Here is an 18,491-nt window from a genome sequence, read left to right as displayed (position 1 = left end):
AAGAAGCAACGTAGCACTATTTCGAACAAGCTAACATGGGAGGGGGAAGTTAGCAAATTTTTTTTGGGGGGGGGATGAGGGCCACTGATTGTTTTCGATTTCATTTGATTGTAATATCATCAGTAATTATTAGAAAACATAAAATTTGGATAATTTAAATAAATAAAAGTACCAGTTTAAATATACGAGCACCCCTGACGTGCTACGCAATTCTTAATCTTTATAATGCGTCGTACCTATCTGCAAAGTTTGTAACCGTTGTGCTAAATCACCCTATTTAAATGTTTAATAAACGTTTTCATAAATAGTTTAATTTACTTAAATTTTTCAATACTCTAATAGGATTTCATTCGTTAATTAGGAAATAATAAATTGAAAAACAAGAATTAAAAATTAAAACCATTTTTATTACTCGAAAAATTACTTTTTATTACCGACGTAATTAGTTACCGGCCATATAAACATCAAAATTTGACTGATTCATTATAATTTATTTCCATTTCTAGTAACTTTGGTTTATTATTTATGACATGAGACGGAAAGTTACTGGAAAGTAAACTTTATTTTGTAGCAATTCCAAAGCATTGAAGTCTTACAAACAAGGGTAAAAATGGTAGATAACTGACATCGCAGTGAACGCCACTGAATCCAGCTTTCTTTACGGTTTGTGGAATGTCTCGATTGAGGTAGCATCCATTAAAATAGATAGCCCATAACGGCGTGGCAAACTGTTGAACAAGGCGCTCTACTTTGCTTTTTGGAAAAACAATGTGTTCTATGAAGAGAAACTTTCCAGTCTAAAAAAATTTCAGTAATATTACATAAAGTTGAATTATTTATGTTTGACAATAACAAATGAATATGAATAAATATTTTGCCCATATAATTATTTTGTGCTGTTAGTAAAATGAATTAAAAAATACTCAATCACTCAATCAAGCAGCAAGAGCAAACGAATAGTTTCAGGTTTTACAAATACAAACTAATACCACTTATTAGAAAAAAGTTCTAAGAATATAAAAAAGTGTCCCTAAACTCACGGAAGATTTTAATTTTGCGCCATTTCTGCTATAAAATTTAGCCAGTGAACAAGGACTGACAGTCGGCTGATCGTTCGAATGCTGAACAAGAGAACAATACGTTTTTTGGGGCATTGTTGTGTCATCACCTAGTCATGTTTCGTTTACGAAAATTGGAAACCTTGATTACGTAATTTTAACACCAATAGACTTTGATTAAATTAATTTCAATAGTTTCAGGTTTTACAAACACAAACTAATACCAGTTATTAAAAAAAAGTTCTAAGAATATAAAATAGTGTGCCTAAACTCACGGAAGATTTTAATTTTGCGCCCTTTCTGCTATAAAATTTAGCCAGTGAACAAGGACAGACATTCAGCTGATCGTTCGAACGCTGAACAGGAGAACAATACGTTTTTGGGGACATTGTTGCGTTATCACCTAGCCATGTTTTGATTACGAAAGTTGAAAACTTTGATTATGTAATTTTAACACCAATAGACTTTGATTAAATTCATTTCAATTCATTTATCAACTATTAATATTATTTCTTTCTTTATTTTTTTAAAGTCTAATGATTATGTCAATGCGCTGACTACCAACCATGCTTTGACTACCAACCATGCTTTGAACTGAGTACCGCATCTAAGAAATCCAGCTTCATTTATGCAAAATGGTTGTTGAAAATTTCCAGAAAAGAGTTTTGATTCGCTAACTAATCAGTAAGCTGAACAATACATAACCCTATACTTAATTTAAGAATCAATAAAAAAAATCACAATATTTAATTAAAACCCTGTGTTTTTGTTTACAGTTGCTATTTGAATGGTTTTTTTGGGATACTTTGCACTATAGGATCAATATCTTATGTTTCAGTTCACTAACAAAAAATGATATAATATGAAATGCTTACAGGCTTCAGAACCCTTTTCACTTCTTTCATAACAGAATGAATACTTTTCACAGAACAGAGTACGTGAGTACAAACAACAATATCAAAAGCATCGCTGGGAACTTCCTTCATATCTTCAGCGTAGTTCACAACAACTCCATCCAAATTCACCTGAGGATAGTTCTTTCTGTTTTTGTTGAAATGTTGAATGAAGTAAGGATTCATGTCTAAGGCAGTGAGGGTAGAATTTTCTGGATAAAATTGTAGATTCGCTCCCTCTCCGATTCCTATTTCCAACACTTTAAGGGGGACAACTTTTCGTTGATTCGGTAAGCTTTCTTCCAAAAGTTTGAAGAGCTTCTTTCGCATTCGAGAAAACTCAGGCGAATTCATTGGATTTTCACATTTTGTAAAAATAAATGTAAACCACTTATCTCTCAGAGTTTTGCTTAAGATAAGTAAAATGACAAACGGCAAAAAAATTGTAAGCGATAAAATCCACCACAGGCTTATTATGGCTATGCATACAATAACTTCCATAATTTGAAAAGATTCTTCTAAAAAGGAAAAAGAATGCATTTTAAGCATTGGTAATCGGAAAAAATCTTAATACTGCAATATATGATATTTAAATAAAAGAATTTACAATTATTATATGTCTAAATGATATTCGCATTTTAACGCTGGAAAATTTTTTCTGTACTAATCTAAATACAATAGTCTTTCCTATCTTGCTGCTAGGACTAAAAACGAATATCATTGTAAAATTGAGAAAACAATGTAATCATGAAATCAATGTAAAAAAGTTCTAAATTTGATATCACCTAGGGAAGCAAAAAATATAGAAGATATCCCCATTGCAAAAATCAAGCTCCAGTTTTGACGGATTGTCAAATCTTGAAAGTAAAATTTTAATTATAGATTTTACTTTTATTTAGTTTTTAACAAAACTCATTCAAGTAATTCAGCATAGTCATAGATGGGTGATATACATTGGACTCGAAAAGCAAACTAGTTTTCTGTGTGTAATTTGTAAATAAAAGGACATGCAGACAAGAAATTTGGGAGAAATATACACTCTAAAATGCTCAAGAGCTAACATAGAAATGTACATACATTCGAATAGAAATTTGAAAATCAGCCCACAGATCTATGTGGCTGCGTGCTATCATTCATTAAAATGAAATGGGAATCATCTGAATTTCTTAAACGGGAAAATGGGGTTCCTTGAACACATACCATTAACAGACTCCCTCACCAAGGTCTGGAGTAGGGGTTGTGCTGCCATCTAACATTATGCTTTTCGCTTTCATTTTTGTTGATTTCTAGGACATTAGAGAAGAGACGTAACGAACTTAAACTGAGCAGTGGATGAAAAATAAGAAAGATATCACTACATTCGGGCTACTAAGCTGCGCAGTGGGGGAAATACGAAAAATGTCATTATGCTCGAACTACTGAAGAATCAATTTTTTTTGTTTATGGCAACTCGTGCTGAACCCTTCTCTCTTCTACCATTGTAATAAAAATTTAAGTAGTTAGATTACATTTTCGAAAGTATAGTGCAAATACATATTTTGATTATGAAATCCTCGTGTTTTGTCCTTTAATACACATTTCTGAAGTAATTAAAACTTATATAATTGCTCGTTCTTAGTGAAAGAGAGCAATGACTGTTACCACCAGATCTCAGATTTTTAGTAAAAATGTTTGAAGAGAAGATCTTGATAAAAAACGACTAAAATAATTTTTTTGAAAATTTTCCTGAACTACGATTAGGAGGTCATTCAAAATTGGTCTCAATTTATGAAAATAGCGTAGCTGCAAATGGTAGTTAGTATGTAAAATATGTTTAGATCTTTTTTTATTATTTTTGAATCCATTTTCTTTATTTTGATGTCAGTATAAATAAAAAGTCGACACTATATGATTACGCTATTAAAATTCTATAAATATCATACTTTTCAACACGTGAAAAGAAAAACATCTTGATTCCTTTTTATATTAAAAAAAATGTGACATTCAAAATTACGAGAAAAAAAGATTTGAGATCGAGAAACTTTGCTTTTGTGCTATAAAAAATCTTGGAGGCATTTTGACTTAAAATCACTTTTTACTCTTTTAAGGACGAAAGAACAAAAAAAAACACCTTCCTGATTTTTGTTATATTGAAAAGTATAGTATTTAACATTACGACAAAAAAATGAAGGTTGTGAAAGTTGTTACTTTCCAGTAAAAAATTCTTGAAATTTACAAAAAAAAGGACAAAAAATTATGACAAAAAATAAATTTTGTGAAAGTTGTTACTTTCCTGAAAAAGAAAAAAGTATTGCATAGTATTGTATAATATTGACCTTTTTTTTCTTATGACATTAAAATTAATAAAATTAGCTCATAAATAAAAAATCGATTGACATTTTCAGCATACGATCCACTCCATCTATAGTTCAGCGACATTTCTTAAAATTAGTCAAATTTTAAAATCATGGAGGACTTTTTGGTGGGACTAACCAGCATTTGCGTTAAATAGAGAGGGAAACCACGAAAACCTCCCACGGTTAGCCTGACGTCAAGGGGACTCTAACCTATGATACGTCTACCACTGAGGGTATTTTACGTCAACATTGTGGTGGTGCGAGTCGTATGCGGAATTTGTATCGAGCAGCCATCTCTGAGATTCGAACTTGGTTCACCTCTATTGGGTGGCGAGTGCTCTATTCCCTGACCCACCACGGCTCCAAAATGATGCAAAAGTAAATTTAAAAAAGTTTTTTAGAACTCCATATTAATATCTCGTTTGCATTTAGAGATGTAACAAATAGTGATTTGGCCGAGTACCGAATATTCGAAGTTGAAAATACGAAATTGAAAGAAAAAAAAATCCTACTTATTCTTAAAACAAAACTTTAATGTCGAAAATAATATTTTCCGGTAAAAAAAAATTATCATTATAACGTTAAAAGAAATATAGCCTATCAAAATACCGCACTAACATAAAAACAAAAGATTATATACCAAAGCGAAACAGAAAATATAAAAATGGATCTTAATTCTTGAAAGAAAATTTTCAAACTGAGCATCTCAGTTTACCAATTGGTACATTTTCAAGAAAAGGTGAAGAAAGAAAAATAATAAAGTTAAATAGGGACCCTCGTAATTGCCGAATCATATTAAAACTGTCGATTAAAACAAAAGTTTTTTGAAAACAAGAACAAAAACCTAGATAGGAACCAAAAAACGCCGTTTTCAATTTTTAAACAAAAAATTTTATGCTAAAAATTTCAATTTAATTTACCATATATTTAGAAAAAGTGACAATAAAGGAATAACGATGTTAATGGAACGCTCTTAAAAAATGCTGTGTCATTATAAAAACGCTATTAAAAAAGAGAAACAAAAGAAAATTGCTATTAGTTCTTAAAATATAATTTGACGTTGAAAATCAGTTTTCTATGTTATCTGTCTCACTGTACTTGAAAAAAAGTGACAATAAAAGAATAAAGTCTATCAAAAACATTCCGTTAAGATAATATAATAAAAACAGAAAAACAGCAGAAAAGAAACAAACAAAAAAGTCAATTCTTGAAACAAAAAGTGTTGAAAAACAGCAAAATCGACTTGCCTGCATATAATTTTTTAAAAAATCAGAAGTACTTAACTCGCGGTTCAATAAATAGTTTCAAATTTCGCTTTTAATCTCTTCCAAACTAGGAATTTGCAAGACATGTGCAAGTTTTAGAACTTGACATGCGTGAAAACTATTTATAATATTGTAAGGTAAAAATAAAATTATTCCTTAAAAAAATAGATTATTCATTTTTAAATCCGGACAAATTCCAAAAAAAAAAAAAAAAAATACTTTTTTAAAATAAAAAATACTTTGCCGAATATTTAGCCAAACATTCGACCAACTGAATATTCGGCGAAAGGGCTGAATACCGATTAATTACCCAATATTTGTTACATCACTATTTGCGTTTAAAGCTTAAAATACATTTAAAACTATTGAAGGGGGAAAAAACAAGGCGATTATTGTTTGATTGTGTTAAATTTCTGAATCAAAAATAATAGCACTATTTAAAATATAGAAGGAAAAATATTGACTTTTACTTACAAAAATCCTTCGTAAAAAGTACACAATGACTCTTGCTGATCACAATCGTTTTTTTTTCTTTCTTTTCCAAACATATACTCCATATGATAAGAAACTGATAAGTAAAAGATTTTTTTATAACAGAGTTTACTTCATAAGTTTATTTTATTAAATGAGATACATTTGAAAAGAAGTAATAAAACGAATATTTCAATTATTACAATAAATCATTTGTTGCACAGATATATTTGAATGGCTAAATGCTAAATAGATATTTTAGTAAATTAACTTTTAAGTTCTACTAACTCTCTTTTTTGCAACTTCTCCAAATCTTTGTGTTTGTTAAAATATAACACTTTTAAATTTATTTGTTTAGGAAGTCGTATTTTCAAATTTTTATTGGCTAATTTTGTTTAAATTTCATGTTTTCTCATTTAAAATTGCATAGATTAAATAGGCGTAAAAATTTGTTAACCATGCACTAGAAAATACTATCTACCATTATTAAATAAATTTTTTTAAATGGAATACTTTTTTTTTTTAGATAAAAGAATTTTATAATTGTGTGCAAAAGCTATCGATTTGCTCTTCAGTCTAAATTATTGCTACCATATTTTCCAGATTTCGGTTCCTTCACCCTTATTTTGAGAATAAAATACGTCGAAAAAATGTTTTTATTATTGGAAAGTAAGATTTTATATAATATTTTGTAACTTAAAATATTGTACACATTAATGTAGAGCCATTATATTCAAGATTAGGCCTTCGAACTATTGAGATCTAGTACTTGAAAATCCTATCATTAGATCAAAAGATATTCTGAGTGTTCGTTTTTTATTGCATACTGTACAGAATTTGTATTAATTACTTAAATTTAAATGCGTAATAATATATAAACTTTTACCAGGGCTGACGGTACGACACGTTGTAAGAGTGCGCCGCATTATATTAATTTATGCTGTACAGCTAAATATTCATTGTTTTCGATGTTTTTCAAAATGTTAATGTTCTTTAAAATGTTTAAAAAAAATTAAAAAATTTTATTAAAAGATTAATTACCCCTTTATTTTGTACTATGACGAAAACTGTTTTGTACGAGACTGTTTTATCTGCTAAAGATGACTTATATTTTAAATGCATTTATATTATTAACAATTGGAACAAATGCATTTATTTTCCCCAAATAACAAATTTTAGTTCACGATAAAAAAAATAAAAAAACTTAGTTAAAAGTAAATTATTAACTTAATTATTTCCCTGAGCTTAATTCTAAACGTTCTCTGAGTAAAAGACTTGAACAATTAAAAAAGAAAGTTTAGTTGAAAATATAAATTTTAAAATTGAATTGATCATGTCGGCTATATGATTGTGTCGTTAAAATGAGATGTCAACAAAACAATCTTGTCGCGAAATGTTCGCATCGCGACACTATGATGTCGAGAAATGACCGTTCATTAATATGATCGTGTCGGTGAAATGAGCTGTCGGTGAAATGATCGTATCAGCAAAGTGGTAACTTGTCGGAGAAGTAAAGATGACCGATCCACAATGCAGACAGCATTATAATTATCATACCGTTGATTTTGACATTGTGAAGATTTCGTTCAACATCTATTTTTAACGGGAATATTATTAATTTTAGTCTGCATAGTACCAAATGTAAATACATAAAAATAATTTTGTTCATATTGATGAAAAAAATTTCGTGGAATTGTCCTATTGTTTAGAGTGACTATAATGCGAACGTGTTTTGACTGGAACCGCCTTCCTCACATAAACTGTTGTTGTTGGCGTCGTAGGCAATTAATTAATAATTGTTCTTGTTTTCCAGTGGCGCCCTCTATTGCCAAGAATTCGACTTCTGCCGCACCCATACGTCACACCCATTCAAATGGTGGACCCATTCGTGCATGCATTCATTCATCCACGTATCGTAATTTTGACCTGAATCAGCAGAGAACGATCAATCTTCAATATAGTACCCCCAGAGGTATAATTTGTTATTGAAACATGGAGGACATTGGGACCCGACAGATGTAAAGTGTTCCAGTCACCAATTAGGTGCTACACGGGAGGTTTTCGGCCGGCTGTATTCGAATTCCCGTTCTCACAAATACATAAGCTATTTCTATATTGTTTTCAACCCTTGTATCGTTATTGTCCTCAGTAATGATTGGGAAGAATTCGAAAATGTTTTTGTTTTTTCGTGCTTAAATTTTTATTCATGACCACTAATGAGGCTTAATTTTTTGATTCTCAGTTTTTAAGCGATTCTAAAGAAAATATTTTAAGGGAGATCGTTACTGAAGACCCACTACTTATAATAAGGTGTTCTTAGTAAAAATACTCAACATTTTAATAAAATTTATTACGAAAAGTTTGCACATATTTACAAAATGAAAAAAAAAATTAACACAAGAATATACAATTTTACTTTGTTCAGTTTCTAACGAGTTTCTTCGGTAAATTGAAACCTTGCATACCGAAGCAGCAAATTAGTTGCATCATTTTCAAAATTTCTGCAGCTCACTTAATAAACTAATACCTTATTTTTATTTTGTGGCGATTCCAGAAATGTGCGGTCGGAAAAACAGTGGCAAAGTAGGCGAGTATGTAACTTCACAATGCACGTCTGTAAATCCAGCTTTGTTTATGAAATCGGCAGTGTTTCGATCCAAGCAGCATCCGTTAAAATATATTTTCCATAGTGGTGCAGCAAACAGTTGAACTAGATAACTTGCTTTGGTTTTCGGAAAACGAACATGCTCCATGAAAATAAACTTGCCTCTCTGTTAAAAAAAATTATAATAAGTATGACAGTAAAAATAATGTTTATGTTTAACAGTATCTTATTAATAACAGACAGAAAGATTGATAAAGAATGATAATACTGATAACTCTCATCGCTTCAAAAATATGCAATTTGGAAGTAACACTCGACATGTTTTAAGAGCTGAAAAACAAGCGCCTATATTCAAGACTTTCCAGACGTGTCTGAGAAGCAAAAATGATTTGAAATAGTAAACGTAACGTCGCCAAAGAAAAGTGGAAAAATAAAGGTGAGCACTAAAAAGCAAAATTAATGGTGAGATGTTACTAAATTGCTTAAGAGAGCGTAAAAAATCGTCTTACTATAATTGACATCAATGATGCTTAATTTTGGAGATTATAGATGCCCAATGCTATACGTTTTCTTGCTAGATGCTTCACGTCATACAAGTACAAGAGAAAGTAACTTGATGATACTGAATTTAATTAATCTTTGTTGTTGTTGCTGTCTTGTTCAAGTAGTACAGAGGAATCAAATAGCCCGGAAGGCGTTCAAAACAGTCCTGGCAATGTCAAAGACCCTTGGCGAATAGAGCAAGTGATAGATTGTGATGTTTGGTTCTATGTTGTAGAGTTTAGCCAGTGTTGAAGGACAATGGAATACCTGCAAGTGACGTAGCGTGTGTATCTCGATCCTGATTGGGTGTTGAAACGTGGCACTATTTAAGTTAGCAACTTTACTTTCCATTCTATTTCGAGTAAGCTAAACCCGTCAAGTATTAATTCTCGTCAAGTATTAATACTTCTCCTATCTTTCTATATTCTTTCACTATATATTTTTAATTAACACAAAAGCAGGCACGAAGCCATATAGTACATACACAATCTAATTATGTATCGAAGTTGCCAGGTACACAAAACAAAAATATATCACGGTTAGAATTAAAAATTTAAACAAATAATAAAATCTAAGTTAAGTAGAAGACGTACACAAAAAGAATCATATATCAACATATTCTATGCAATCTCTCGATGTAAAACCAATCAGAAAAAAATACCATGTTTGAAAAGAAATCGCCAGAATTATCTATTCCCAAAGAAATGGAAACGTATGATGCGTGAATAGATAAGAATATCTGTTTATGAAAGAGGTATACTAGCAAAATCTAGTACACCAGCAGAATCTAGTATACTAGCAAAAGAACAAGCATACTAGCAAAATCAGGGTTCATTTAAGCATTTTTTGAAGCGGTATCGCAATACATTTAGTGATGAAAGAATTCAACATAACCATATTTGTGTGACTTTATTGCAATCAAACGATCACTGAATGGTAAATATTGAATATTTACACCGAAGAGCCATTGCGTTATGACCACCCTCCATCTATAACAATGGGCTCGCCCATGTTTTCATGGTTTCTCGCCCAGGAACATTGTTTTCATGGGGCACATTAGGACCCATAATCCTCATAGAACAATCCCTGACGTCTGTAAGCTACTTGAACATAGTTGCAGACCAGGTTCACCCATTCATGGCAACAGTTTTTCCTGCGAGGGATGGTGTTTACCAACAGGATAATGCACCATGTCATAAGGGTCGAAGCGTCATGGATTGGTTCGAGGAACATTCCAGTCACTTTCAAGTCATGTCTTGGCCCCCAAATTCACCTGACCTTAATCCAATAGAGCATTTGTGGTCCTACTTGGTCATGCTGCCACGCTACCCCCTCGCAATGTGAGGGAATTGCAGGACCAGTTGGTGAGCGCTTGGTACCAAATACCTCAGACTACCTATCAGCATCTTGTGGAATCAATGCCACGGCGGGTGCTAGCAGTTTTGAGGGCTAAAGGTGGTCCTACTTGTTATTGGCAGGGTGGTCATAATGTAATGGCTCTTCGGTGTATACTCCTATGAAAGTTTTAGTACTCAAATGAGTGATTCTGAAGGCGTCGGTAGTAATAACATTATATTTAAAATATCGGAGATCGAAAAACTATGTGGAAATTGCCAGACTCGAAGTAAGACAACTAGTAACAACTGCCAAGAGAACTATTAAAACAACGAGAAATGACGTTGATTTTCAAGCGCATAGTCTCGAATTGAGTGCGTCAAAAAGTGATTAATCAGTTTTGCATTTCCCGTTGTAATAAAATCTAGTGAAAAAAAATCATTATTTGAAAAATCATGTGAAAAAGACCACTAAAACGAATAATAACTACCGAGAACATGGTCGGAAGATGATGTGAATTAACTAATCGTTAATAAGACGCGTTAAAAAGTGATTCCTCACATTCAGCCGAAAAATCTAAGAACAACTTTCAAAAAACTGTCGAAAAATGAAGTAGATTTAGCACGCTAAAATATTATCACTCGAATTTGAAATTCGCGTGTCGTAATAACAACGTATTAAAAATATCGTTATTCGAAAAATCACGTGAAAAAATGATTGAAAATATAGACCATAAAGGTTACTAGCAATCTTTGCTACTTCTTTTGTTTTTGTAACTAGCATTTCTTCTTTTAAACTAGCAATTAATCCTTAAAATTTCGGGCCATTTTTTACTGTTCTAAAAATTATGCTTCTATTTTAAAAATTATGCAAATTTATACCTGAAAGTTTATTTTAAGAATCGGAGCTTATCGACTATCGCTTTCCCTTTTTGAACAAAACCTGCCAATTTGTACATTTGAAAAGCTATTTAGCGAAGAGTTGCACCAATGGTATCATCAGTGCGAATTTGTACTAATGATACCACATGTAGTGCTAAGTGCCCTAACGACTGGGCATATTTAAATAGTGTTACTTTGCATGTGAAAGAGAACTTTACCAATAAATGTCTCTGAGAGATGATTTTCGTAATGAGCGGAAAGCAATTACGTAATAATATAAAAATATGTAAATACGTGTTAAATGCGCAAAAAAAAGAAGAAAAAAAATAGATCACACTGAATGACTTTTGATCTAATAATCGAATCCTGAGGCAATTGAATAGGACTTAATATTTCGAGAAGGTGACATCTGATACGCTAATTAATTAGTACAGATGATATTTTAAGTTACGAAATCAAACACAAAAACATACTTTCTCTGAATAAACATATCTTTTCTTAGACGGAATCGGACTTCTGACCCCAAAATTATAGAGGATAGCAGCTATCTGGGAAATATGGTTCCAATAGTTCGGTCTTGGCCAAAGAATACCTCGCCAAGGTTCGGTCAGGAGAGCGGTCTAAAACTTCGACCCCTTAATGTTAGTTTTTTTTCTTCTTTTCTTTTTTTTTCGTATTTTCCCATATCTTGTAGCTAACTTAAACGAATTAAAAAAAATTCTGCACACAATTATAAAATTCGTTTCTCCAAAGAAAATTTCATGCAAAAAATAACTTTTAGTAAGTATTATATATTTTTTATTATTTCATTTAATGACTGTCATATTTGAGGTCACCCTCTTTAACCATTAAGATAGAGTTCTAGAATGCGAAAGTGATCCGATTATTAGATCAAAAGTTATTTACTGTGGTTCATTCATTTTTTGCACAATGTACCTCGTGAATACCATGTCTCTTGAATAGCATAAAAATACCATAAATTTAAATTAAACGATAATTTAAATATTAAATTGAATAACTGAAAAACATTTGAATTAATCTCAGATTACACACATTAGATCATGATTTGAATTAATCTCACATTATTACACATTGTTATAATAGAAACAAAAAATTATAGTCTCTATATTTTAAATAAACTTGACTTTGATATACATAACTTTGATGCACTCTTTGCTTTATTATGATCTAGTTCTTTTCGAACGAAATATTCCAATATCAAATGCAACATCTGTAGATAATTTTATTTTCTATTCATAGTGTCAAGGTCACTGCCCCTTTATCTTATGCAGTTTATCTAACAAGAGTAGATTTTTCACTTCAACATTTACTTATCCTTAAAAAAATTTTCTTGTCATCGTGATTAAGTCCTGTTACTAACAACTGATTCTAGGGTTATATCAGAATGGTGTAATTAATAATAGAAGAAAATTGTACTCGGAATATTGTCGATTTTATAGCCTGCAAACTCATGTTTTTTGTTCTTGAACATGTAATATTTAAACATGTGCCACTACTGAACGGATTGCCGGAAATTCACTCAACTAATAATTTTTTTATGACATTAATATTTCGCTCTTAAAATAAAAATTATGAAAATATCATGTAAGTTATGAAGGAAAATTATGAAAATATCATGAAATAGATAGTGACTATTGTTTAACTATAAAACATTAAATAGTTGGCGTAATAATCCAATGATTATAGTCAAATTTATATAATCATTGAATAAATCTCTAAAGCTTTAAAAAGGCTAAATATTTTGAAAAGACTGTGTGGCGAATTTTGGGGCTTAAACCCAAAAACCCTCCTCTATACATATGCCTTCATAGTTATTCAAATTCTAGAATACGTCGCTCTCACTTAGGCACCAGCTTCTTTTCCCGCAAACGATAGAATAGATAATGTCTAACACAGAGCTTCCAAAGTCATTATTCGAACTGTTTCATCTACAGACAACGTTCAAGCAGAAACTGAGTGTGGCCTAATCCCCTTAGACAATGGAAGAAAATTAGCCATCATAAGATTCATAAACAAAATTCGAAACCTAGCAGATTGTCTCATCTCCAGCAACACTTTCAAAGCAGAGAGAGGTGGACGGGAGCGGTCCTCAGTTCTACACTATGACCATGAAATAAAGAAGGAAATTGATTTTCAGCACAATGATACAGATATCATAAAGGAACACCCTTCTCCCTATCTGTCCTTCTTCACAAGCAATAATAAATCTAAACCTTTTACAACCTTATGATAAAAAGGAGTCAGCTGCACTGCTGAAGCAGAAAGGCATCCACACCATCGAGAATCTTTCAAATTCGGACAAAAAATAAGTAATTGCTTACACTAATGAATCCTCGGACCTTGATAAAGGCGGTGCTGGAATCTATTTCATACATCCAAATGGTGAACATGAATCAACATTGCATTCCAACAGGAAAAATTTCCTCAAACTATACGTGCGAGCTTATAGCCATTAGAAGAGCTTTAGATATCTATCACAGCTGAGCAATTGAGAGTTTCTGTAGCATTCTACTGTTCACGAACTCTAGATCTGCGCTCCTGGTGATCTTGAAGGGCAACTCTCAGATGACCTAAGAACTAATTACCCTTGTAAACTGAATAGTTATCGCGTAGACTTTACAATGGATGTTGCTCCACGTAGACATCTTCGAGAATAAGCAGGCTGATGCATAACATAGCCAAAGAAACCAGAAACTCGCCAAAAGCCTAACTCTTACTGATGTTGATGCAATAGCCAGACGTAAAGTTACCTCCCAACCACCTATGAAGAATTTTATCCCAGAGCTGAATTGCAACCGGGTAATTTCAACTACATTAGCTAGACTACGTACAGGACACTTTAATGGTATTAAAATATCCCCTGATTTCCGAAGAAGTTATAATACTTGTCTTCATTGTCCTGAAATATAACTTATCCATGTCAAATTTTTAATTGTTCTTCTACATGGGCTAAACTCTACAACATAGACCTAAACCCCACAGACTATCAACTGCTCTATTCGCCAAAGGTCTTTGACATTGCCAAAACTGTTTTGGACGCCTTCAGTGCTATTTGATTCCTCTGCAATGCTTGGACAAAACAACAACATTGAATGACAAATTGTATTATAATCAATGGGTTTCAATGAATAGCGGTATCAAACTAAATTAAAAACTGGATTGTAAATCATCAATGGATTACAATATATAACGGAATAAAACTGAATTGTGTATCGCATTATAATCATTAAATTACCATGCACAACGGAATGAAAGTAAACAATGAATTGGACTATACTGCAAAACGGAATTAAACTGAATTAAGAATGATTCATAATTATTGAACTAGAACGTACAGCGATTTTAAACTAAATTAAGAATTGGAACATGATACAACTGAATTATTCATTAGACTACAATCATTAAACTAGAATAGAAAATTAACAACGAACTAAATTAAAATCAACCAGATGAACTTCAAATAATGAACAGAAACTTTAACAGCTAACAACTCACAGCTGGGGAGACATTGTTAGTATAGGGAAAATCTCTTGTACATTTGCTTCTTAGTGACGTAAGAGTGATTACTACATTGGTTATATCAAACAAAAACATGATTTATCACCGAGTATTAAAGTTAAAAGTATATGGCTCTTTTAACAAAACGAAATAATAAGCAGCATCTTTTTTTTTTATAGAAACGAAGAGATCCATTTTTGTATGGTGATTTTTATTAACTATAAACGATTGGACTCAGCGGCTATCGGGCATCCAAAAACCATCAGTCCTAACGCCAAGAATTTTAAGTTACCAGAGAATGAATGATACTAACGGACACTTAGGAGCATGAGAAGAGATCCAAAGTTGCCGAGTTATAGATTGATAATATAGCCAAAAAACAAGGGATTAATATTAAATAAATAATCTGGCTACAGCTTAATCACCAAAAAGACCATGAGAATTTAATATAACCGAAACATTTTTGTGGTTAGAGAAATAAAGCGGCTTAAGGAAAATAGATTTTAAAAAAAAAATTTGTTATTCGATTTAGTCGTGAGCTAGTCATTGTATTGATTGTTAAGAAAAGAATAAAAGTATTTATATTCGCTTTTTATAACATGAGATTAAATTTAAGTAATTGGTTTCATTAAATTATAATTGGATTAAAAATTATTTAAAAATCAAATGTATGATATCAAAGAAATTTTTAAAAGCTAGGAAATATGTAATGCCAATAATGGCATCCCATGTGCGACCCTTGTTTACCATACAAATCCAAATAACCATTGCTTTTGACCAAAACTCAATAAATATTCCATAAGGTCGGCGTTTTGAGAATACCATATGTTTTAATTTATGAAAAAATAATGATTTACTAATACTTACAGGCTTAAGAACTCTTTTTACTTCTTTCATAACAGAATCCATGCTTTCCACAGAACAGAGTACGTGAGTACAAACAACAACATCGAAAGCATCGCTAGGAACGTCTTTCATATCTTCAGCGTAGTTCACAACTATTTCATCCAAATTCACCTGAGGATAGTTCTTTCTGTTTTTGTTGAAATGTTGAATGAAGGAAGGATTCATGTCCAAGGCAGTGAGATTAGAATTCTTCGGATAAAATTGCAGATTTGCACCAGCCCCGATTCCGATTTCCAACACTTTTAAAGGGGCAGACTTCTTACGCTTCGATAAATGCTCTTCTAAAAGTTCGAAAAGTTGCTTGCGCTTAGACGCAAATCTTGGTCCAAACAGTGGTCCGCATACTTTTGAAAAGACAAACGAAAACCATTTATCCCTAAACGTCTTGCTTAGTATTAATAAAACTAAAAACGGCAACAGGGCAGAAAGTGATGTCATCCACCAAATGGCGGTAAAAATCAAATACACAACTGTTTCCATTTCTTTCTTTTTTTAAAAAAATTTGACCTAAAAATAAGAAAGAAACGTTACTAGAGGTGCATAAATATATATAATCAGAGTATTCCAAAATCACAGCAGTCAATAAAAATTTTTTTTAATGCATATTCTTTAGGGATTGCAAATTAATGTTTAAGCGAGGAAGAAACGGAAAAGCTATCGAAATCTTTTGAAACACTATAATAAGTAGATGAAAGCTCAGTTCATATCGAAATCAGTAATTAAAGCCTTTAAATTACGAAACGCCCAGAACACATGATTTGAAAACAGTTGTGTATTTACCATTTATCCTACAAAAATTTTTTTACCGGAAGTCTTCAGCTCTTCCATGATGTCATGGCACGCCGTGACTATTTCTTTCTCTTTTTTGTGTCACCTGTTTGTCTGTTTCAGTAAGATTTAGTTTGTAATACAGTTGAAGCGATAGAATAGAAACAATATTGATTTTTAACACTAGAAAGACGGAAAATTAGTATATACCTATATTACCTAAAAGCAGTCAAAATGACTAGATTGTGAATGTGTAAATAAATTTGTTTAAAATTAATTTTTAACATTTTTTTTATTATTCACAGTTATGTAACAAGTTATTAGTAAATATTAACAATAAAATATATATGTATATATATATTTGTTGTACAAAAAGTCACAAAATTCTAAGAAATTTTGTCATTATATGCATCATTGTTTTTCTAACTGAAATTAAAAGCAGTCAAAATGACTTCCTTAGGCAATCTAGTGTTAATGAGAGAACGACATAGTTTGATTATCTTAAAGTTTCAATTTTCTTGTTTTAAAGAAAACCCATGCAATAGATAAAAAATGCGGTTTAAAAATAAGATAGGTTTAAGAAAGTTTAAAGATAAGTGAACTTTAATTGATATTTAAGTTCACTTCAATTTTTTAAAGTCCATGAACGAATAGCTACATAGAGAGTTTCACTGCAAGTTTTTAAGTTCAAATGATTTACAATAATAAAAATAAAAATCTATCAATGCACATAACATTTACAAGAAAACTTGGAAACGCATTTATTTTCTAATCATTAGTTAAAATTTATAAACGATGAACAGACAGAAGCAAAATAATTATTACTTATGATGTAAAAGTAAAAATGTATAAACGACGAACAGGCAGCAAAAAAAGTAATTATGATTATTGATGTAAAACTCAGTCTTAAAACAATATTCAGAAACAATAAGAGTTGGAAAAACTTTTTAGTTTGCTTTTCTGGAAAACAAGTTGTGAAGACACATGGTTAAAATTTGAATTTAAGTGTAACAGTTTTCATATATATTTTCAAAAACAAGATTTAAAAAAAAAGTGCATTTAAAGTTATAGCATTTTATTCAATGCATTATATCTAGTTAACAGTATACTGAATACATTATGAAAACATTCATAAAACAAACGTAATATAATTCACAAACTATTGCGATTTAAAATACTTATTGTAAAGCAATAGAAAAAGATTTATCGCTAAATTAAGGTTTGTTCAAATCGCAATAAAGGCACATGAATGAAAACGAATTTCGCTGTCATTTTAGAGGAATCAACTGAAGATAAGATCCAATCAAAGATAGTTTTGAAGCTCAACTTACCTTAAAATACTTGGAGAAAATTAAAAAGATTAGTTGAAGTTTTTTTTAGAGCTGTATTATTAGATAAAGATGTTTTATTTCTTTACTTCTGAACAAATTAATTTAGATGAGATATGGAACATGGTTGTAAGGATGAAATAGAATATTTGACGCCAAAACAAGCGCCAACGCTGTGTCAATATCCCCAGATGTGTAAACATTCACTGCTGTAATAAAATTGTTTCATCAAAATAATGATAATAATAATCAACACAATGCCGAGGGAAAAAATATATATATTTATTTTATAATCAATCAATATGATTAGATGATGTGATGTCGGTAGAAAATAAAATTGCACGGTAACTTATTCTTAAGTTGATAACATTTAAATCTGGAAAAATAGACGAACTATTCGGAAACGGTTTGCCAACTTTCTTACAGGATTTATAGATCTAGAAAATGAACAAAGTGTGGATAGTATCAGTTTCTAACAACGTTTTATCAATTGAATTTAAATCTCGAATTCGTACCTCCTTTTTTTAAAATTACGACTGTACTCTCTTAGAAATTTTTAAGCGAGTTAGGTTTTGAAATCATG

At 31.2% G+C, this 18,491-nt stretch overlaps 2 protein-coding genes across 3 annotated transcripts; both read right to left on the bottom strand.

Annotated features, from left to right (window-relative positions):
* Nucleotides 1-389: 389 nt before the first annotated feature.
* On the bottom strand, nt 390-6,124 carry LOC107445172 (thiol S-methyltransferase TMT1A). Of its 2 annotated transcripts, XM_087165525.1 has the most exons (4): nt 6,027-6,124; nt 1,934-2,469; nt 531-797; nt 390-475 (listed from the first exon to the last, which is right to left on the bottom strand). In XM_087165525.1, exons 2-3 carry the CDS (start codon nt 2,450-2,452, stop codon nt 561-563), a joined length of 756 nt encoding a protein of 251 aa, XP_087021651.1. In that variant the 5' UTR covers nt 2,453-2,469; nt 6,027-6,124; the 3' UTR covers nt 390-475; nt 531-560. The 2 variants fall into 2 exon arrangements, with proteins under 2 accessions (XP_087021651.1, XP_015915001.2); XM_016059515.4 differs by having other exon boundaries at nt 390-797.
* Nucleotides 6,125-8,352: 2,228 nt separating this feature from the next.
* LOC147807676 (thiol S-methyltransferase TMT1A-like) lies at nt 8,353-18,137 on the bottom strand. Its single transcript, XM_087165524.1, has 3 exons — nt 17,912-18,137; nt 15,774-16,319; nt 8,353-8,794 (listed from the first exon to the last, which is right to left on the bottom strand). The coding sequence occupies exons 2-3, from the start codon at nt 16,290-16,292 to the stop codon at nt 8,558-8,560; spliced, it is 756 nt and encodes a 251-aa protein (XP_087021650.1). The 5' UTR covers nt 16,293-16,319; nt 17,912-18,137; the 3' UTR covers nt 8,353-8,557.
* Between the last annotated feature and the right edge of the window lie 354 nt (nt 18,138-18,491).

This window comes from Parasteatoda tepidariorum, chromosome 6 (genome assembly GCF_982258835.1).
Source record: "Parasteatoda tepidariorum strain Cologne lab strain chromosome 6, Ptep-v5.0, whole genome shotgun sequence".
Taxonomy (NCBI): domain Eukaryota; kingdom Metazoa; phylum Arthropoda; class Arachnida; order Araneae; family Theridiidae; genus Parasteatoda; species Parasteatoda tepidariorum.
The sequence above is the reverse complement of the archived record's forward strand: the minus strand, read 5'-3'. Positions and strand labels throughout refer to the sequence as shown.